The sequence below is a fragment of the Podarcis muralis genome, chromosome 4 (assembly GCF_964188315.1).
Source record: "Podarcis muralis chromosome 4, rPodMur119.hap1.1, whole genome shotgun sequence".
NCBI classification, from domain to species: domain Eukaryota; kingdom Metazoa; phylum Chordata; class Lepidosauria; order Squamata; family Lacertidae; genus Podarcis; species Podarcis muralis.
Window position 1 is genome coordinate 99,703,153 of NC_135658.1, and position 23,885 is coordinate 99,727,037.

The following is a 23,885-nucleotide window of genomic DNA, read 5'->3' on the forward strand; positions in this document are numbered from 1 at the left end:
ATGTTTCAAATGGCTATAGCAATGCATGGCTTTCTGTTTCAGTACTGATCCACACACACTAAATACAAGTGTAGCCAGGTTCGTTCATAAGAAAAAACAACCTTAAAATCGAAACACGTGGCAACATTTTGAGTTATCCTAAGCCTCTGGGTCCAAGGAGGACTTTTTAATGAGCAGACACACTACTACCTCTAAGAGCTTCATGCAAAGATGCATTTACTTCACCTTGGACTCACTAGTGGATAGCATGATTGGGCAACAGTGCTTATCTGACCTTTCAGCAACTGGGGGTTGGAGGCAGGTGGTGGGGAAGTCAACATGCAAACTTCGTAGATGATGATGACTCCCTTGCCCCCACCTAATCCCTCCAGCCAATGAAGGTGCTGCACTGAGTACCCAGGTGGACAAAACAGGGTCTGACTAACCTCACCCTTGGTAATACAAGCCAGGTTGGCCTCCACATCCATGATTAAATCATGGATGACAGGTGTCTTGTTGTGGACTGCCCTGGCATTGAAAAGCACCACCACTAGCCTAGAGGATGGGTTGACAAGATGGGTTGACACCTAAGCCTTGGGGGATGCAGGAAGGACCAGGAAGAGACAATAATTTTAAGCATCTGCCCATCCTCTCACGAGGCTTATCAAACCTTCAGCATCATATCTCTCCCAGACTTGATCATTATAATACAGGTACCCTTCCCCTCTGCATTCACCCAGGCACATAATTTTAGTTATCACACATTATTCCTATCAAGAGGGAAAGTGGAAGGGGTAGTGTTTTGAGACAAATACTTGGTCTGGTCACAGCAGCCATGCTTAGTTGTCTGGAGCTATTTGCTCTGAATTCACCTGTACAGTGCACCTAGACTCTGGCACACTATTCTGGTTCCATGAATGTTATCTTTTGAAGCCCACAGGAAATATTAGCAGAAGTAAAGAGGAAGGTAGATAATATGACACAGATTTTCCTATATTAGTTATACCAATGTTTAGCTATTCATGCAGTGTATGCAATGAGAACCATAGATCTGTCTTGCTAAATGATAAAATTAAACAAGGATTGGTGTTAGTGATGGATTTAAAAGAAGAAATCATGATGTCAACTTCTGCTGGATTACCAAGCTTCCATAGATCAACAGAATGGTCTTTCTCATGGGTGAAAGGCAGTAGCAAAGCTGTATTTCTCTGTGTTCGTGATATTAAAGGAGGCTTAGACTTCCCTTGCTTTTGACATCTTTTCCCTCCACCCCCGTTTCCCCCTATAACTGCGGTACTTCATAAGATCACTGCTTGTGGTTTGGCTTTCTGGAGGTGCTTGCTTGAAATGAATGGATATAACTAGCACTTATCACAGTGTGGAACTTTTTTATGATAAGCTTTCTCTAATGCAGCAGTGATGCCACAGCACCACTTCATCAGGGCACAGTTGGGGGAAGAGGAAAAGTAAAAACATTTAAGGGACCGGCATATGGACAACAAGTCAATTAGCAGGCATATAAGGAAGACAACTGCTGGTACTGAAATGCCTCAGATCTTATCGGGAAAGTAGTTAAGCAAACAGCCCATGGTGAATTAGTCTGCAATCTGATGCCTAATTTAACTCCAAGAACCTCCAACCTTATTGCATAAATGGCACAAAAGGAAATTAACATGTTAGAAAATAAGGCTGAATTACTGCATAGATACAACACTAGATCAGCTTCTTGAACTGAAATATTTTATGTTTAGGTTGGAAATTTTCAAGTTTAAGCCCATCAAAAAGAGTTCTAAAATTCAAATTTAATTTATTTGAGGACAAGAAACTGACCTACCTATATGTTAATAAGAACTGACCATATTAACTTACTGTCCAATCAGTTTTATCAACTGTATTTTATTTTGAGAGGAGTATGTATCTGCTGATATCAGTAAATATAAGTATAATTTACATGAGATGCTCACCATTTTACTCCCTGCATCATAATTATTATTATTATTATAATTATAATAATGTTTTACATGCATTTTCCAGACAATTCTTCATTGGCCAGTCAAGTTAAAAAGGATTCTAATCTGAGTGCAAAGGATTCAGTAGCCTCATGACCTGTGACATAGCTTATTGACCTGTCTCAAACTCTATATACATGTAGGCCCCTAAGTTCTGACCTTGCATGTTCAGGACACTCTACCTACTGCGCTTTCAAAGTGCCAAGAACTGACTTCAGGGACCCTGGGTTAAAAAACACATTGTCTGGATCTAGGTAGAGTCACCCATAGCCTATGTCTAACTTCATGTGGATGATTCCCTCTAAAGAACTTGGAATCTAGAATTGTTTGGTGGTTGCTTGGCTAGGAGATTGCATTGGGGGCTAATGTTAGCTGGTTTGAACTTTTCAAAAGGAGAGTGGAATATTTTGCAAGAAGGACAGGCCTTCTGCTCAAATTACCTTTCCCTGTCATGTGTATAATTTTCTCGTTACCCTCTCCCAAATTCTGCATGATTTAGGTTTAGCATGTCATATGAAGTAATAAAACTATGCTTGCCTAAAAGAGGTCCTTTATGATGTTGTTGTTGTTTTAAAAACTTTTGATAAAACTCTCCGTAATGAATTTTATATGAAACTTTAAGTGTCCAAGTTTATTTTTTTCTATATTTTATAGAGCCATCAAGATGTGCAGGACAGGTAGAATTTTGTAAGACATGTCAAGATTCCTGCTTTTCTGAAGTAAGCATTAATTACTAGTGGCAAAGTTTCAAATACTGTACAGTGGTACCTCGCAAGACGAATGCCTCGCAAAACAAAAAACTCGCAAGACGAAAGGGTTTTTTGTTTTTTGAGCTGCTTCGCAAGACGATTTTCCCTATGGGCTTGCTTTGCAAGTCGAAAACGTCTTGCAAGTTTGTTTCCTTTTTCTTAACACCGTTAATACAGTTGCGACTTGACTTCGAGGAGCAACTCATAGAACGCGGTGTGGTAGCCTTTTTTGAGGTTTTTAAAGCTTTTTGAGGTTTTTGAAGCTTTTCCAAAACTTTCCCGACAAAACTCGCGGAACGAATTAATTTCGTCTTGCGAGGCACCACTGTAATCATGTCTAGAGTGCTTGGCCTTAATCCTATTCTTTTACCAGAACCATCCACTATTGCTTGTGGAAGATCATACAGTCTCATATGCTCTTCCATGGTCTATTTGCCTCCTCATTGTTCTCATTGCTCCACCAGGGAGCCACAGAGAAGCCACACAGAAATGAGCCATGCATTAGCAAACCAACCAGTCAGGGACTTAGTATCTGTGTAAACTGCTTTGAGACTATAGTACAGTGGGCCACACTTTTAGAACAAAAATTTGCTCACATCACACCATTTTTTTTATTTATAAGAAATACACTGGAAAAGGAAAAGAGACAACAACTAGCGGTCCTTGATTTATAACATAGTACACAACTACTTTATAGTATGATCATCTCAAAAGTATAAAACAATGCAGCTACATAAGAGCACGAGTCATTCCCAAAATATAATTATAAACAAGACTCTTACATGCAGTATGTATCTTAAGTATGTACACAAACTCATTGAGAGGTATGAGCTTGCTTTTGTGGACTAAACTCATTTATATTAGGTCTAATTTGAGACGAACAAACTCTCATTTTTTCCTCTTTTTCCTGATCTTTCATATTTGTAAGAGTTGAAAATCCTTGTTCACGACAATATGTTGTGGAGACGGATAGCCAATGCTTCTGAAGAGAGGTATGGATACTGTTTCTGGTTGTGTGTGTGTGTGTTTGTGTGTACACACATGCTATACCAGGGGTCTGCAACCTTTAAGACAAAAAGAGCCACTAGGACCCGTTTCCGAAGAAAAAAAACCTGGGAGCCGCAAAACTCGTCATTATAAAAATAACTTTTTGTCACTTTTTTATTATTTCTTTGTTTGACCCCTCAGAATTACTCCTCCTCATAGAAATAAATGTTAAATTAACAAGTTACCTTTTTGTGTGTGTGTGTTCTTCACTCCCCTTCAAAACAGTGACCAGCGTACATGCCCCCTTTCAATGCAGTGACCAGCGTACATGCCCCTTACAATGTAGCGGGCGGGCGGGAAGGTGATGTCGGGACGGTGCGTGACTAACGCACACACTGCCCCCATGCGACGTCACAGCCAGTACAGCGCCCGCCACAGTGGGGAGTGTCGGGGAGCACAATGCGCCTCCTCCCCTCGCTAGTATCCGCCCCGGAGCCGCGGCAAAGGTGTAAAAGAGCCACATGCGGCTCCGGAGCTGCGGGTTGCAGACCCCTGTGCTATACTATACTACACTGGAATGTTTAAATATTTCTTTGATTGCCCTTGAATCTTGAAGGGGTACCATTTGGCCTGTGATGCCTGTTCCCCGAAATCACGGCCACCCACCCCTCACATTACATCATATCAGGTGTGGGGCAGGTGCAGACATGTTTACAAAGTAATCACCAGGAGCTTTAAGTGAGATTCTGATAGTTTTTTTTTTTTTTGTTGGTACAAGGTGCTCCCCTATTATCTTGCTCCAGGAGGGGAAAACAATTTCCACTGTAACTGTTGTTAAAATGGAGGAGGGAATACCCATTTTAGCAGCAATTTTAAATGACACTGTCAAAGGGAGGTTGGTTGCAAAGGACTTTCAAAGAACTTCACACTGCTCTTCCAACCCTATAAATCACAACCTTTTATTGTAATTATTTGCATGAATTATCCTCACCCACCCACATATATGGTTTTAATTATTTCAGTGTTTGATTTTTTTTTAATGATTCCAACTTGAGACATTCCCAGGGGAAAATATGGTATAAAACCAAAGGTTCATAGAGCAGTGGGGGGGGGGGGGTCTTTGAAAGCCCATTTACAGACAACCTCATGCTGCTCTTTGAGCCTCCTGTTTTGGGATGTTGAAAGAGCAGTATGGGGGTATTTGCATTAGGGTTTTCAACCCACTCCCTGCACTTTAAAGTCTCAGCAGTCGGAATTTCAAAGTGCAGCATCATGTGACATCATAGTGATGTCAGGTGATTGACAGGTTGGCAGACCTGTCAGATTTGGCCTGCCAGGGGTGGGGAGTTAAGAACTAAGTTATGGTCTGACGTATTGTTACATTCAAACAGACAAATCATTAAAGGTAAGACTTGGCTACAGCTTATGGTTTGTCTATGGTGAAACAAATCACGAGCCTTTGTTCAGCCATAATGCTAAGCCAAATCATGGCTCACACTGGCAAGGCAGCAGGGCTATAGGAGGACCAAAGCGGCTGTGAGTACCTGCACCCCAGTTTGTCATACTTCACTATGGTTTTGTTTAGTAATCTATGTGAATTGGGCTTGCGATTCCTAGTCTCATTTCTATCCACATTTTATGTAAGGCTGGGAGCTTAGTGGTGTCTTCTGTTAGGTCTTTGTTTTGACTTCCTGATTCTCTGACTTTTGGTAAATAAAGTTGTAGTTAGCAGTGCGTTGCTTGAGATCCTAATGAATGTCATTAAGGTAAAGGTACCCCTGCCCGTACGGGCCAGTCTTGACAGACTCTAGGGTTGTGCGCCCATCTCACTTAAGAGGCTGAGGGCCAGCGCTGTCCGGAGACACTTCCGGGTCACGTGGCCAGCGTGACAAGCTGCTCTGGCGAGCCAGTGCAGCACACGGAAACACCGTTTACCTTCCCGCCAGTAAGCGGTCCCTATTTATCTACTTGCACCCGGGAGTGCTTTCGAACTGCTAGGTGGGCAGGCGCTGGGACCGAGCAACGGGAGCGCACCCCGCCGCGGGGATTCGAACCGCCGACCTTTCAATCAGCAAGCCCTAGGCGCTGAGGCTTTTACCTACAGCGCCACCCGCGTCCCCACTTTTATGTCATTAGCCCACTTTTATTTTTAGAATGAATAGGAAGTGTTCCTGTTGTAAGTGGGGGAACAATATGTGTCCTGACACAGTAATGTTAATGGGGATATCATATTTTTCACTTAATTAGTCCATGTAATTGGGCATAATTGATGTTAATTGAAATGATTACATGATGCAAAGAAAGAGAGTGAACTATATTTTAAGAGAGCATATTTGTTTAGATTCGTAATCCTCCAAAATTAATTTTAAGAACACCACTGTGATGGATTAGTTTAGTTTACTACCGAAAACTGAATAGGCCTAAGGCCATGTTCTCCTTTTCTTTTCTTTTCTTTTCTTTTTTCAAAAAAGTGCTTAGAACAGTGCAGTTTGACAGCTATATAATTGTTTGCAAGGTGCTGTGTACTGCTCACATTAATAAATGAGCATTCTAACCCATCAACCTCTCATCACATTTTCTGGCCAAAGAAATTCACATTGTTTGAAACTGAATTAATTGAAAGGGTTTGCATCCTTCTGCTAGACAGTAAGGTGTGAGTTCTTTGGGTCCTTGGGGGATGGAGTTGGTGAGATGCCATGAAGTGCTGCCCTCTATTGCTCTCACCTAGTCAAATTGCCTGCTAAGAAATTGCTCTTGGCTGAATGTAGTGCTTCCTGTAGAAAATATAAAGGGGGTGAGGAAGCCCCCATAACTTATTATTTGTTTCAGGAGAAACCAGGTAGTCTTCCATTTGTTCATTTACTTTGAACATGTATGTGCTTCTTTTTCTGTAATAATGTTTTGAGACTGGAAATAGAGGAATTGTTTTGAAACTGGAAAGAGAGGAATCGTTCCTAGCAATTATAATGAGGATATCATTTTATGAATATCAGTTAAGCAATAATGTCTTATTATGTATCTTTTCGCATTCTGGCAGACTAGAGCTTCCACAAGTCTCAAACAGTGTACCATATCAAATGGCCCACTATTCCTGTGGACGTGACTTGGTTTTGTAGTGATCTTACCATGATAACAGGGACGTGGGTGGCGCTGTGGGTAAAAGCCTCAACGCCTAGGGCTTGCCGATCGAAAGGTCGGCGGTTCGAATCCCCGCGGCGGGGTGCGCTCCCGCTGCTCGGTCCCAGCGCCTGCCAACCTAGCAGTTCGAAAGCACCCCCGGGTGCAAGTAGATAAATAGGGACCGCTTACTAGCGGGAAGGTAAACGGCGTTTCCGTGTGCGGCTCTGGCTCACCAGAGAAGCGATGTCACGCTGGCCACGTGACCCGGAAGTGTCTCCGGACAGCGCTGGCCCCCGGCCTCTTGAGTGAGATGGGCGCACAACCCCATAGTCTGTCAAGACTGGCCCGTACGGGCAGGGGTACCTTTACCTTTACCATGATAACAGCCTTACATTTTTGCCTTCAGTCACCAGATCACCCAAATCGTGAAGAGTGCAGTACACTGTGTGACCTCTCACATGTGCACAGATCAGTACATCCTGTGGTGGTCTCAGGAGTGCCATGGAGACCATGAAGCCCTGTGCTGAGCAAGCAAGATATCAGGAATTTGGGCACCTCCAGCACCAGCCTCAAGTCAGAGAGTAAACCACATGCATAGCACCTGAAATTAGAAATACACAAACAAGACCAGACCGTATATTTTGCTGAGTAAAACACATTACAAAGCCAGTCTTGGTGAATCATGGAAACTCTAGTTCCCTGATATCCACCCTGAAGTTGTTACTAGAACAAGTATCTGGTCATAACAAGCTGGGCCAGTAAAAGTCCACTCATCTCATTTGATCAGGTCTCAGTAGTTCATGGCAGGTTGGCTTTTTCTTCAAGAACACATGTGTTGTGGATGTGAAAGCCCATCCTAAGAAAAATCTTAGGATGCATGCTTATTCTCTTGAAGTTTGCAGTAAGAGAAGCATTATATAGGGGGCGATGGCTTTTGTAATTCTGGGACTGAGGGACGCTGGTGGCGCTGTGGGTTAAACCATAGAGCCTAGGACTTGCCGATCAGAAGGTCGGCGGTTCAGATCCCCGCAACGGGGTGAGCTCCTGTTGCTTGGTCCCTGCTCCTGCCCACCTAGCAGTTTGAAAGCACATCAAAGTGCAAGTAGATAAGTGGGTACTGCTCCAGCGGGAAGATAAACGGCGTTTCCGTGTGCTGCTCTGGTTCGCCAGAAGCGGCTTAGCCATGCTGGCCACATGACCCGGAAGCTGTACGCCGGCTCCCTCGGCCAGTAAAGCGAGATGAGCACCACAACCCCAGAGTCAGCCATGACTGGACCTAATGGTCAGGGGTCCCTTTACCTGGAAAATCAGGAGACTTGGAGGGTATGATTTTAGCATATAATAAACAACCGTGACGTGCCAACTCTGTGCTGAGGCTGCGTTAGTCTCTTTAATTGGCATTCAGAAATATAGCTGGCTTTTATGTACATCTTAAAATTGAGCAGAGACCATACTGCTTTTATGACAAGTAAAAAGCTCATAAAATCTAATGTTTTGCTTTCTTTGATGAGTATTATAGACAGAATTATTTTTTCTTTGGCTTTCTATATCAGGGGTGAGATTAGGGTGTCTAGTTTGCATTCTTGTTTGTCTTCTCGCCTCTTAAAGCATTTTTCATATTCCCTGTGAAAAAGCCTATCGGAGAAGAAAATATAGCGCAGAACTGTAATAAATAAATAATAAATACTTTAAACAGAGATGAACTATATGCAATAATACAACATTTATTTCCAGGATGGTGAAATAGGTATACCAAGAGCATATTGGAGACTGGGTTTTAGTAAAGCATTGCAAAATTGCAGTATTTAAATTAATGTATTAAATACCAGGCTTGCAAGACCATGGGCTGGGAGAGAAATTGCTGAATGTGTTTATTTCTTTATTTGTTTGTGTTATATCCTTCTTCTCAAAGGAGCCCCGTATGGCATCCACATCCACAATAATAATAGAAAACATTCTGAAAAAGTTAAAACATTCTAAAAATCATTACATTTGAAAACATAATTTCCTCCATTGATCTCAGGTTTTCCAGGAACAGTATCCCACCAAATGCTTTCAAATTCCTCCCGATAATAATAATAATAATAATAATAATAATAATAATAATAATAATGTCAGAGACTGACATACTTCACTCTTGACCTCTGCAAGTCTTCTACAAAGTTCTGGTGAAAATTGTTGCCTATTATTACGAGATGACTTGGCTAGGGCTCCCAGAGCATGAAAAATAGCTTTCATTTTATTGAGAGCTTATTTCCAATGATCAACTTCAGTGAATTTAGGGAAATAGTCTATCATCAGAAGATAAGGGGTCTTCTCCAGATAAGATGGGTCATTCCCAATTTTCTGCCAAGTCAGTTTAAGAACGCAGCAGTCTTAAGAGGTACTGGCAGATTTGCCTGCCTTCTGGCACCTGCATTAAAATCTCCGCACCCCCTCTTTTCCCTGCATGATGATGTTGCAACATGTGGGCATTCTCTTGCATCTCTGGTGGGCATGGTTCCTTTAGGCCCTGTTCCAAATGATGTCTGAGAGCCTGTATGTCTGGCTTTGCAATTTGCATATGGTATTCAGAGTGACCACTTTCTACCCTCTGAAGTGGAAGTTCCCTGTTTAAATTCACTCTGGAGCAGTTATTGTTGTGCTGTTATGTATGAGGTCTGGGGGAACTTGATGTTTTTCTTATGATGCAATCTCCAAATTTACTTCAAACTTTGATTTGGGAGCAAGCAAAATTGCTCCCAAAACTTGGGAACAAGCAAAATGCACCTTACAGTTTTTTCAAGAACATTTTTTTTGGCTTCTCTCAAATCCACTCAGATTTTTCACCTTTGAAAGAATATTCTTCTTTAGATATTGATGTAATCAAAATCCAGCGGTACCCTCGGGATACATGGAAACCATGACTGAGAAATTTCATTAACCTTATGGAAACCTTTTATTTTTTATTTATTTTTTACCCTTTATCAAAATTCCTTAAATAGCTTGCCTAGAGAGGAATGCCCAAGTTGACTTTAAATTTTGATATATGTAAAAAAAATGGATGGTGTGATCTGTAAAAGTGGGAAATATATGCTCAGTTCTTCCTTAGATCTTGCCATAGACCTTAAAAGGCAAGGTATCTGAGCACTCATAGTAACGGACTAGTTCAGCCATAATGAAAAATAATGGTTTCTTGCTACGTGGTGGACCATGATGAGTCTTGGACTTGCATGTTCAGAAGCTTTCAGTTTGTTAACAAAAACAAGCTACAAACAAACATAGTTCTCTGTGACATCTGAATTGGGTAAACTGTGGTTTGTTTAAACTATGTTAAGAAAAGGGATGGATCAGGCCAGAGTTTCAGATCCTTACTTGTTCTGAAACCATAGTTTACAGTTTATATGTTTGGTTTAAAATAAGGAACAAACACTTCTGACCTTCTCATGCACAAATGAGAATATATTCGGGAAGCCTGAGACTCACTGAAGCATATTCACATCACAGGAAACCATGGTCTATCACAGCGGTGGGAACTTGATTTGCACCCTGACCTCAGCCCAGCCCTATGGGCCATTTGTAAAAGGTTTCTTAAATGATGGGTGCCATCAGTGAGTCCTGCCCCTCGCCAAGGAACAACTGAGAGCCCATCTTAAGGCATCAGAGCTGGAAGTTTCCCACTGCTGATTCACTGTTATGCTGAACTAGACCAAGTCTCAGTGATAAAATGATGCCTGTTATCTAGATTATCTAGGGGCTGTTGCCAAGTATATGAAGCACAAGGAACTCCACAAAAACTATTGACATTTCCTTATTCAGAAATAAGCTAATGTGAAAAATAATTGCATGTTTCCGATTGTTGACAGTGCAAGATCATTTGACACTTCTGATAAAATAGGATACAATGTACGTTTCTTCAGAGTATGCAGTTTGCAAAAGACCAATAAAACAGGCATATCTGTCAGTTTAATCAATATAATGTGCCACATGAAAAATGCTTTCCAATCTCATTTTAGTCTGAAATTTGTCTGTGGGGATCAGAGAGCACATTGGCAAATTTTCAGCATTCAACAAGCAGTTCAATGAGCAGTTTGTAAGTGTTCTGTCAGGGTAAAACAACTTAATGTGACAGGTTCCTGGTGACTTGTATCATAATGTTCTCCTTAAAAAGTTTATAATAGTACTTAATTTGGGATAAAGTGACAATACAATCTGTGGATTTATCTTGTTGGGGAAAAGCAAGAGGAAATGGTATTCTATTCTGAGCCAACATTTTCAGAGTACATAATATAGTGCGTTATAGATAATGTTATACCACAAGGGTTGCATCCAGACGTGTCCCTCCACTGATGGAAGACTCATTGATCCAGTGGAGCCTTCTGTTAGTGGAAAGCAGGAAGGCAATTTTCTCTGATTCTAGATTTCTGTAGCCCACCGCAGCTGTCCCAAATTCATATTCAATATTCATGAATAAACCTACACAGTCCATTCAAACAGCCTTTAAAATTGGAAGGGAGATGATTATGGTGTGGGGAGAGCTAGGTCATTTGGAGTATATGAGGACTTGTAGGGTGGGGAGTTGCAGAGCGCCGCTGTTTAAATGGGATTTACAACCCCCCATGTGTTAGTGGAAACAATTTTACAGTTTTCTCGATCCAAGCAATGGAATATTATTTGTTTCTTGGTAAATAATCTGCATAGATAAAATGCCAGTCCTCCACATCGCGTTATATGTTTGCATAACTAGGAAGTATACCCCATATGTGAGCCATGCAGATGAAGAGGTGCAGCTATACAGGTAAGAGCAAGAGCCGTGGTTGCCAGGACTATACTTTGTTTCAGCCAGCAGCACCCTCTCAGGGATGGGCCAAACCCAGGTCAGACACAGCTGAGAGCTGGTTCCAGGGGAGCCAAATCCATAAAGGGTATTGTGAGCAGAGTCAAGTCAGGCTAGGGTGAAATTCCAGAAAGGGAGGTCACCCAGAAGAAGTCTGCTGGGCAGATGAAGTGGAAAGTCAGGTCTTAGATAAGTAGAACAAAGAAACGCTTAGCACCATCATTCGTCTGGAAGTCTGACTAGTTAATCTTGAACGCTGCACCTCCAACTAGCAAACTCTGACTGAATCTACTAAGTAGAGATTTGGCTTCCTTCACACTATTCACTTTTGCTTTTGTCTCCACAAAAAAACAAGTGTCCACCTTTAAAGGGAACCTGCTTGCTTTAGGAGTCTTTGATGATGGGATGTAGAGGTGGTTGGAGCATGAATGTGGCTTCAGAGCTGGAGTTCTTGGATAGTAGTTGTATCTCTTTAGGCTGAAGATGTTGTTTATCCTTTCTGATGATGGGAGTTCTGAGGTGGTAGGGACATTGAGGACTGTTTCTAAAGCCCAGTTTAGTTTGAGAAATTGTCTCTGCCTGCTGTCTGTGAGGACATGATCAGAGCCCTGTGGAATGCAGGTGAGCATCTATCCCAGTGGCATCATACAACTTAATATTATTCCAAATTCACTTGCATTGGAAAGTAAAGTGCATTGTTGCAACAAGGGAAAAACCTGCCTCCTTTTCCCCACATATGGTGACCTTGTCTTTTTACTGTCGGGCATTGAGAGGCAACGTGCCTCTCTGGGAAAAACATAAGAAACACTGCACTGCTCTCAAAATGTAAAGAAGAAGCATTCTTAAGAAGAACTATATGTAAAATAATTATATCTAACATAACATGTAATATCATTCCCAACTTATGGTTCAAATGGGTAGAGATGTGTTGTGAAAAATATACATAATGTATAGAAAGAAAGCATGCAACCAAAGTTCAAAACAATGAAGATTTGAAAAATACAATTGCATTTTGACTATAGAGGATTTTTCAGTTCCTGCATTCGTCCCAGAAAAACAGCTATCTCATTTGCTAAATAAATAGCTTTTTATGCCACATATATTTCAAGGCCGGTTTTTACATCTATGAGTTAATGAAGGTTAAGATGTGGTTTCTGCTTAAAGAAATAATATTCAATTACTCAAACAGATTTCAAGATTTGATTTTGGTCTTCTACCTATCAAATGAAATTAAATCTTTATGATGGAGTTACATCCAGTTGTTAACCAAGTATCTCTGTTCTGTTTTTAAAACTGTAATTACATTTCTTGAAAATTATAATGGTTTGATACAAAATTAATTTAAACCCATTAGTTTAACATCTGTAAACATTTCCATTATAAATTCTCAAAACGCCACATATTGTTTTTGCCTGAAGATGGTTTCCATATTCCCAGTGTATCAAATCTGGGCTGCTTAATTTGCATATTATTGATGCAAATTGAGGACATTAATTTATTCCTGTGGAAAGGCATCTCATGTCAGGAAAGAGTGGCTTTTCTCATTTGTCTATTTATATATTAATACTTATACATAGATACACTGCCTACTCCTTGTTTCTTCTTTGAGAGATCAGCAGAGATGTGGCAGAGTTTTGTGCTCACTTGTCCCCATTTCTCATATTTTAAAATTACATGGCTCTGTATTGGTTTTCCCTCAGATCTTGAATCTTGCTGGATGTGTGCTAAAATCCAGTCATCTTGCATTAAATTGTGAAGTTTTTTCTTGGTTAGGAGGCATACTTCTTTGGTAACGTTTGAATTTGATAGAACTCAAGGGAGGGCCCAGCTAGTGGTTATTTTGCACTCTGCTTCACCTCTGCTCAATAAAGATATCTAGTAAACACAGTACAAATATAAAAATGATATGTATCCCACGGTCAGGATAGTTTATATTTGCTACCAGGCATGAGTGTTGCAAAGTATATCCCTGCTGCCTGCAATGAAGCTGGTTTTGTGACCCAGGCTATCTCTCATGTCCTGAGCCACATAAACCTGGCACTTAGCTTTAGAGTAAATCAAGCAGGTCAAAATATTCGCTAATGCAAATAATATGCCCAAGAATGGGATTTATGATGTGTTACTAATTCCATTTAGAGATTATGTGACCTGAGCAGAGAGAAGACGAAGGCTGCTTAACATTAATGTATTTGTTGAAACAAACAAATAAATAAAAGGTTCAGTGTCAGTTCACACTCTCCTAAGTACATGGCGAAAGCGCTGTGCTGGTGGAACACTATGGGAATTAGCAAGGAATGGATTGTGCTACCAAAAAAACTCACATCCTCCCCAAACACCCCAAAAAGTACTGGATAAAATTAGACCTTTAGGAGGGAAGCAAGAGCCATCTAGGCAACTAGATTTGTAGGCCAGTTGATTTGTTGCTATTCATATTAAGTTGTGGACATTTATTCCCATTAGACTACAGAGGACAGCCTTAGTGGTTGTGTGTCCGAATGAAAAAAACCAACTATAGGTTAGATTTTTACATATTATCTGTCCTGAACCGGTTGGTTCTCAGGGTTGTTGTTTGGTATTGGTAAAATGTTGTTATAAGTTTGGTTGTTGTACTGCTACTCTTTTTTATGAGTTAATTATGGAATGTTCATTTTTCTTGGTAGGAAAACATAATGGAAGTTATAAGAAATCAAGAGTTTTTATTGTTGCCAGCAGAGGAACTCCATAAGCTTCTTGCAAGTGATGATGTGAATGTTCCCGATGAAGAGACCATTTTCAATGCCTTAATGAAGTGGGTTAAGTATGACATGCAAAGGAGATGTAATGACCTGAGTATGTTACTTGCCTATATCCGATTACCACTTCTTCCACCACAGGTAAATTGTTCTTCTTCTTAATAAAAGCTATATTTTTTAAAGGCATAATATTTTTTGCTTTCATAAATAGTTTTGAAGCATGCATCTTGCTCAGCGATTTGAAGTTATGTTTTAGTCTTGTCATATTTATAAAGTCTTGGCCAGTGGCTTACCAGTTTTCTTCTGTAGACCAGAGGTAGCCTGTCCTGTGTCGCCACCTGAGGTCAAACAAGAACGTGGCACTGCCTGCCCACTACCACTGTTGAGTCCATCCATTTCTGTCATTGCCACTTGTCTTCCGCCATGGGGTGGGGGGACGAGTGGCAGCACTGCAGTTGGGAATGCCCCAGCTCACGCTGAACTTGGCAAGAGCCAGGACGCTCCTCAAAACTTGCAATTTCTCTTCCTCCACCTGTGGATGAAGAGGCACAGTAAGGAGGAAACGGGGTGTGGGGCATGACAGCCCCAGGGGTGGGGAAAATGAGCAGCTTCTATAGTTGACTAATTCTTTGCATCAGGCCCTCTTGTATTTGGAGTATTAATGACAGAAGTAGTGGTAGTGGCCTTTAAGTCATCTGAAGAATGTGTTGGTAGTAGTTTATTATGCAGCTCATTGAGAATCAGCTGTATAAAGATTAGAAGAAAATTATCTTTGCTATAAGACGGCTGAGCTGTTATGACTGGTCTCCCTCTCTGCCATCATTAATAAAGTTGGCACTTAATTTTGCCTAAAATGAAATTTCAATAAGAATTTGGATGTTCTCCTAGGACAAAATATTTGAGGAATTTTAAAGGAAGCAGAAAGTGTTTCAGGTTGATAGACAGGCATGGATTGGCTCTGCTGCACCAAGCTCCCCACACCTTACATTTTCCCTTCAGTAACCACCAGTGGTGTGATGTGTTTGGAAGACAGGAGAGCAGCATTGTCCCACCTGTGCACAGGATGATAATGTGGGTTGACCAAAGATCCATCTAATCTAGCATGCTGTTTCCCCAGAATAACCAGACATATTCCTGTGGGAAGCCCCAAAGCATGGCATAAGGACAAATCCCCTCTCTTACTTTAGGCCCCCAGGGACGGGTATTGAGGCATGCTGCCCCAATTGCAGAACGTTTTACTTAACTTTGATGTCTACTAGCCATACATAGCTGTCTTCTCCATGAATTTGTCTAATCGCCTTTTAAAAATCCATCTGTTTGCAGCCCTAGTAGTTAATTAACTATGGGGTTGGTAGTTTAACTATGTGCTGCATGAATAAATACTTCCTTTTATTTACCTTACTTGGATATCCTCTGGTTCTAGTATTTTAAGAAAGATGTCTATATATTTTACACACTTTCATTTCTTTATTTACATCTTTTCTAAACCAGTGTTTCTCAAACAGTGGGCCTTGAGCCACTTTCAGGTGGGCCATGGTGCCACAGTCTGCCATAGTTTTTTGGTTCGACCAATGCTAGCATCAGCCATTCCTTGCATAGCTTTTGCCTCATTCACAGCTGCTGCCTACTGGATTGACATTTTTACTGAGCTTTCCATCATGTCCCTAAGATTTCTTGCCTGCCCTGTCACCGGCAGCTAAAATTCCTTCCCCCACCCCTTCTCTCTCCACCTCCATTAGCTCATATGGATTTCTGCATTGTCACATCTGTTGATTTGCATTCTGTATTGAAAATATCCCGCTTGATAATTAAATTGACTTTGCATTGCTAGTCCAAGAGGATCTGACAGCTTTTGAGCTAATTTTATAGTCGTGTAAAAAATTGTAATCATTTGACATCTGATGGCATCACTTTGCTCAATAACTGAGTGACAGGGAAGAACCTGAACCACCAGAAATGGCAGTGTTTTTCAGAATTTCATGTACTGTTCTTCCACTAAGTGCAGTTAATGTGAACTCTTTGTACCTGTCACAAATGCTATTGAGATAAAAAAGGTACTGGCAGTTTAATTCTAAAGCTATCAAAATTCTTTGTCTTATATATACACAATTTGACCCAAATGGCCATTCATTTCATGGCCTTATCAGTGGAAATTTTGAATAACTGACATGCTGCTTTTTTAAAAATAAAAAAACTAGTGTAGAAGTTTAGGGTTTTTTTAAAAGGAATTTGAAGTCACATCTCTTTGAATATAAAATGCTGAATTAATGTAGTAACTGAATTAGTAACGAATCTTAAGTACTGTAGTTAATTCTAGTTAATTTCTTTAGTTAATTCTGGGGTATCAGTACATCAGAATAATATTTTGATAAGGGCTTTTCTCTCTACCGACAGACCCATTTACTGACAGCAGTACAATTGCAGTATTAGTGAAGTCATTTGCCCAGGCAGGCGCATAATGTAACCCATGATAACAGCAAAATAATAAGACTGTGCAATGGTGATGGGATAAAATCAGGCCAAATCTTTATTGACAGCAGCAGGTAGGGTATTTTGCTGCAATCTATGGGTCACAGCGCCACTGGACAAAGGCGTCCCTTGCTTATTGGACACAGAACAAGGCATTTTTTTATGCAGGGTACATAGTTCTTTTCATTGCTGGTTTTTTCTTTCTTCCCATAGCCAAAATTATTCTAGAAGGCCAAGATAGGGCCTGTTTATTTATGACTTTAGCTGCAGTAAAACTGGGAGCAGCCTTTAAGGTCCTTCTAACTATTACCCCTATTGCAGGTAGAAGGCAATGAGTGCAATGGGGATTCAGCACCTGAATGCATAATCGTTCCTCTTCACTCAGTAATTTCTAGCCACGGAAAGAGGAGCAGGGAGAGGACACAATTAACAAGGATATATAAGCTACCTGTGCAGCTAGAGGAATTTTTCTGAGCCATCAATAGTGTGGGATATATCTAAACCTCAGGTGGAAGCCCATTCCACAGCTGTCTGAAGGCATTGTGTCACTTGTAGGAGTCGTGACAGCCTTTCTTGAACATACTCTCCACTAAATGTTTGGGGCAAACTACATGTTAACACTAGGTACATAGCTGTGCTTTTAAGTACAGAGTGCTTTTCTTAACTCAGATTGCTGGTGTGGGCAGCCTGATCTGGACCAGGGCCCTAGAACCCACTGCTATGGTCCAGGCTTCTAATGTGCAGATTGTCCATTGAAGTGATATATTCTTTTCAAAGCAAATGGCACACACAGGATACTCAGAGCCAGATCAGGAGAAGATAAAGGGTTAAAGCCCCCAACCCTTATGTTAGGGTCTTGACCCTGCCCTGAGTACTGGAAATTTGTCCTTAGAAGAAAAATGCCCCCTGCTCTAAATGGATCTGTCCAGTGGCTTGGGTAAAAAGTATATTTTTTCACTAACCTGTCCTGTGTTTAGCAGACTAGTGAATAAGCACTAAAGTGTCCAACCTTCCTGGTGATATGCATTGTGGGCCCAGGCATCGCAACTCTCAGTCCCGAACCCTCAACAGATTAAATGACACCCGAGACTGGCTTGGGCTGAAACAGACCACAACTTTATTGAATACAGTTGAAAGAGGTTGGGCTTGGGTATAGTGTGTATAGAAATGTAGAAGGACAAGAAAATAGAACAAATATTATTTCCAACTATTGTAAATCACAAGGGGAATTAGCTGACAGAAATGTGTACAACAATTAACAATGTTTTAAATTTTTGCCAACCATCTGTGAGTCCCTTTGCCATCTGAGATGTGACAGATACCTGAAAAAGGACCTTTTCTGCCGCGCCATCTTTAGAACATTTTCTCCCAGGCGGCTTGCTTGGCACTGATTCTGCTTTTTCTTTAGTGAAAGATAAAGACTTTTTTTATTCTCTAAACTAGACTTTTTAATGTGTTGCAGTCCAGCTTCAAAAAAGGTGTGAGGGGTTTTTTCTTCATTACTTTTCTTCGTTGTTTTATTGCAGAATTTTTGGTGTTGATACTTATTGTTTGAATATTTTTATGAAAGCTGCTTTGTGGTTTTTTTTCCAGAAAAACAGCACACAATAAAATACTCTGAACAAACACAGATAAATAAATAATTTCTGTGATGTCAATAGAACAAACATCAGTACAAAAACAGTATAAAACTCAAACACGTAACACCACTCAGCAGATGCAGTTCATCAGCTAGAATCAGGGTAAGAAAACAGCAGCATTTTAATTGTCTTCTGAAAATCATCAGAGAGGAGTCTGACAGATGGAAGGGGGAGAGGAGAGAAGAGACTCCATGACTGAAAAGATTCTGTCTCTTGTTGCCATCCACGTCACCTCGGGAAAAATGAGGTGCATTTTGAGTCTCTTAAAGATGATTTTAGTAGCTGGGCAACATGCAGGATTCCGTGGTCCTCTAGGTACCTCAGTCCCAAGTTGCTCCAGAATTCATACATCAAAATCAACACTTTGAGTTGCGCTCTGAAACTTGTATTAAGCTTGTATTAAGCTGTTAAGAATTGGCAAAGTGTGTTCCTTTTATTGATAGCAGTTAGCAGCCCAGCTGTAATAATAGTAGATTCTGAACCATTTTCAAAGGCAACCCCATGTAAAACACATTGAGTGACTCTGCCAGTGTGCCTGCACAGCCCTGACCTCACAACTCTTATTGCCAACCATCCTAGTAACTCACAGCGACTCCAGTTTTGGGAGGGCAGCTCCCTTCCACATCCCCACTGTGTCAGCTGCTCCTGAATCTAACAATAGATTCTATCAGGGCCTGTACTGATAATTTCCTTTCTGATCTGCATTTCCTCCCAGTTGGGCAGTATAGAGTATCGTTAAAATACAGTCAATTCAAAAACATTGCATTAAATCCAATAAATGTTCCCTACATTCAACAGAACCTAACTTAAGACTGAAACAACATATTTCAACTGCTGTGTCCCCAGGATATTTACTTCCAAAAGTCTGGATGAACACATTTGTCTTTAGCTGATGCCTAACAGTCGGCAGAGGGATGCGGGTGGCGCTGTGGGTTAAACCGCAGAGCCTAGGGCTTGCCGATCAGAAGGTCGCGGTTCGAATCCCCACGACAGGGTGAGCTCCTGTTGCTCGGTCTCTGCTCCTGCCAACCTAGCAGTTTGAAAGCACAAAGTGCAAGTAGAGAAATAGGTACTGCTCTGGCGGGAAGGTAAGTGCTGTTTCCATGTGCTGCTCTGGTTTGCCACATGACCTGGAAGCTGTACGCTGGCTCCCTAGGCCAGTAAAGCAAGATGAGCACCACAACCCCAGAGTCATCTGCGATTGGACCTAACAGTCAGGGGTCCCTTTACCTAAGTCGCCAGCAAAAGGGGAAAATGCCCTTCCCTAGGGAGGTGATGCCAAACATGAGAAAGTACTGTAAGCACTGCCCTAGACCTGCCCCCATTGGCAGAACCAAAAGCAGGGCCTCCCTTGCTAATGGCAGGGCATGGGCTTGAAGATAATCTGAAAGTATAATACATGATTGTGGCCTTGTCTCATTTTTCCAAGAAAGGCCAAAGCTGAAGAATCAGCCAGATATGATAAAAGGTGTTATAAACTAGAGAGGATACCTGAGCATCTATCCATAAAGTCGGATCTAATAACATGCCAAGCTACATGTTTAGGAGAAGTGCAACCCGATCTAGAAAAGGCCAAATTCCTATTCTCCAGAGAGCTATTTGACCAATGGGGAGAACCTCAATCTTACCTGGATTGACCTTCATTCATTGGACATTTATTGTGGACTTCTACAGTCACAGCTTAAGAGGATGGAAAGGGTTTCAAGAGGTCTGTATCATCCATATACTGATAACATTTTTCTTAAAATCTCTGGGCAGCCTTCCCCTCATAGCACTGCATTCATTCATTCATTCATTCATTCATTCATTCATTCATTCATTTATAGCATATTTATTACCATCTCTATTCATGGTTAGGCTGGTGTGGAGGGAAGTTTTCCTTCGTATACCCTAGACCCAAGCAGTCTGGGACTTTAAAAGTAAGCATCAGCATTTTAAATTGAGATTCGAAATGGATAAGAAGATGTTTCTGAATCCAAGACATATATTCCCACAAACTGTTCCTGGTGAATAGTAAAGCAACTATATTTTACACTAGCAAAAGTTTAGCTTTCAAAGGCATGTAAGCACATTGCAGTAATCAAAGCTAGAGGTTAGTAGGGCATGGATAAGTAGCCAAGCTTTCTCTATCCAAAAAGAGATGCAGCTGGTGAAGCAGTCTTGGCTCAGGAAAAGGTTACTGGACCATTGATAAAACCTGGACTTCCAGTGACCTTTTATGAGGAATACAACCACATCCAGAACTGCTTGAACAAATGGTTAGATGAACCACCTTCCATCAATCCTTCCATCTTCTTTGGACTGAGAGTCAGTTTATTCATTTCCATCCAGTCCATTACCAATTCCAGACATTGTTCAGCACATTGACTGCATCATTTGGAAAACCACATATTACACTGTTAAGGGTATCGGGTGGTTGCTCGAGAGCAATCAGGCAAGATGCCTCACTAGTCTGTTCTAAAGCTTTCTTATTGGTGCTAAAAAAACATTTGCAAAGCAGAGTGCCTCTATTCCATGTCTTGCTCATTCAGTGGCAGATTCTGAGAGTGGGCGGTGCTTAAATCTTCCCCAGCAGAGTAGTTTCTTGACCCCCAGTCTGTGCCTCCCCTCTCTGCGCGGAAGCTCAACAACTGCTTGGGCAAAGGAGGACCTCCCTCCTCCCCGCTTTGCTCAGGCAAGGTATCCTGGCACCGCCTTTCATCCTCCGAGCCCTGCATCTCCTCTTCACTAGAGGCGTGGCTTCCTTCCTCCGCTGAGGAAGTGCTGCTTCCCACGATCTTTGGGGGCTCTCTGTAACCCATCCGCCTTTTCCCCTCTCGCCCCTGAGCCGATGGCAGTTCCCTGACATACACATACTACTTGGAAGTCCTACTGTGCTCTGAGGGCTTATTCCCTAGTAAGTATATTTAAGACCACAGCCTCAGACGTAACAGAAAATTGGGCGTCATGTCATTGAAAAGTCAGTTATAATACAGCATATTCATTTATTTAAGCTCTACCACACAATACAGGCATTTTTTTTACAGATATTCTAGTGTTTATGCAAAATAGTAATATGGCATGACAATACAGAAATTCATTCTTCAGGTAACTATTTTAGTATGTGCAAAAATAGAATTATTTTACTCTCTGATTTCCTTCAAGTGTGGCTTTTGTGATAATTTATAATATATTTTCATTCAAGGTAAAAACATAATGTGAAATAGTCAGTGGAAATGAAAACCAAAAAACTAATCCAGATAAATTATTATTGCATTTTAAAAGAATTTTACTTTAAACTGAGATTACTTATGTAAAGTGTTACGTTTTAAAATCTTAGCCACATAAACCCACTTAAAGCTTTCAATGGAAAAATGCCAGCTTTTAATTAAAATAGATTCAAGAAGGGATTGAGAATAATTACACTGGATTTATTTTACGGCTAGTGAACTAAATCAGAATATTGGTTAAGGTGAGACTGGATCAATTGGGATAGCAAAGGTAATTTGCATTTCTAATTCATGCTATGTCATTGTGCAAAGATTTCCTCATATGGATCCTTAAACTTCTCTAGAATGGAATCTCATGAGACGACCTGAAAAGATGAAGGGGGGGGGGGAATACATTGACGAACGTTCCTGTTAGAATAATGTGATATTTTTGGGCAAACAAAATGGAAGTTTTCTTTTAAATGCTATATATTCAATAGGCCATGCAACTCAATGGGAGCACCTGGGAGCAAGCCTAATGGACCTCAGTGGAGCTTGCTTCTGAATTGATATGCAGTGCATTGTGCTTTTAGTATTTACTCCTTCTGGGTTGCATCCAGCAAAGTCATATTGTTAGCACATGGACTTCTGCTTGGGCAACAGAGCTTCCCCCTTCTTCTCCCCACTGCCCCCTCAGATTCCACAACATTTAGGAGTAAATGAGCTCTACTGACTTCAGTGGCCAACTAAGCACAAGAATTTTAAGTACAAAACACTTGGTAAAATTACATTTCAAATTGCCTTTGTTAACGAGTCTCAGATTGTGTGTTCTCATATTATTTATATAGTGATACAGCATTTTAATACCAAATATAGTATGTATTTTATTTTGTTATGCAGCAGCAGAATGATATCTAATCACAAAACAATATTCTTATGCCTAGGGCACTATCCCTTGCTTGATTTTGGATGCCTTGCTTAAGTTGCTGTAGAGTGCAACATATCAATTAAAGTAGCTGAAATCATGAAGAATTATAATATAGACTGCTAAAGGAGCAAAGCATATTGAAAGATTCCTTACTTATTTAAATATTATGTTAATAGTGTAATGATTTGAATAATTTTGTTCCAGAAGTTGATTTTAGAATCCTAAAAAGGAAAATCTCAACTTGGAATAGACAAGATGTACGTTGGCTCTTAATCGAGTTGCTGTTTGTACATTAGTAATTTAGCAATTATCTCCATCGTCTGCTACAAGCAACACTGACCCTGTTTAATAAAAGAATTATAAACAGTGAATAAATGAAAAGTCATCTGCAATAAGTAAGAAAATGAAGTTTGCCGAGGAGCAGTAATTGGTTCTTGGATGCCACCAAGGCATTAGCAATCCATCATTCTCTTGGTTGTTTATTTATTTTAAATTTCTAGTATTTTCAGAACACTGTGTATGGGCCACAGTTTTCTCCTCCTCTTCCTCCTCCTCCTTTTTTGTGCACCAGTGCATGGGTACATTGATTAGATCACAGTGCAAGTAGAACTCCTGATTTAACTCTGCAATTGAATCAAGATATGAGCTGGTGTTTGAGGGTGACCTGAGTAAAAATTACAAATCAACCAAAAACACATATACTAACTAGAAACACAATAATTATATTTTCTTTTAACTAAAAAGAAATCCCATGAGTCTTTCCCATGAGCCTCTGCCATCACCAGTGCCTCACTGAAGGAGAAAGCGGACAGAACCACACACCTCAGCACTGTTTATAAGAACATAAGCCTTGCAGAATCAGGCCAGTGCTGATTCAGTCCAGCATTCTGTTCTCACAATAGCCAGCCAGGTGCCCATGGGAAGCCTCGCCTCAGCTGTCATTCCCAGTAACTGGCATTCAGAAGAATACTGCCTCCAACAGTGAAAGTAGAAGAACATAGACAACTTGGTAAATGGCCATTGATATCCGCCATTCAAGTCAGTGGCCAGCACTGCTTCTTGTGTGAGTTTGTTGGCATCAGTCTATCTCAAGAGACAACGGAAGAGTGTGCTACCAGGTGTAAAGTCAAGTCATTGGAGAATTACAGAGCCTGCTGCGACTATAGAGAGCGATATGCGAGAGACATGTTTTATTGCAGATGGGGCATGTGAAGGTGCCTGGTTTCGCTGGTGCAGATGCACCCTGGTATTTCTTCTCTCTAGTCTCC

The 23,885-nt window shown here is 40.9% G+C and overlaps 1 protein-coding gene across 5 annotated transcripts in view; it reads left to right on the forward strand.

Annotated features, from left to right (window-relative positions):
* The window catches only part of KLHL1 (kelch like family member 1), a 127,678-nt gene that overhangs the window by 49,947 nt on the left and 53,846 nt on the right, over positions 1 to 23,885 (forward strand). For all 5 annotated transcript variants that reach the window (XM_028728397.2, XM_028728394.2, XM_028728392.2 and 2 more), the window contains exon 5: positions 14,321 to 14,533. In XM_028728397.2, coding sequence (XP_028584230.2) covers positions 14,321 to 14,533 — 213 coding nt within the window. The remainder of the gene's footprint in view (positions 1 to 14,320; positions 14,534 to 23,885) is intronic.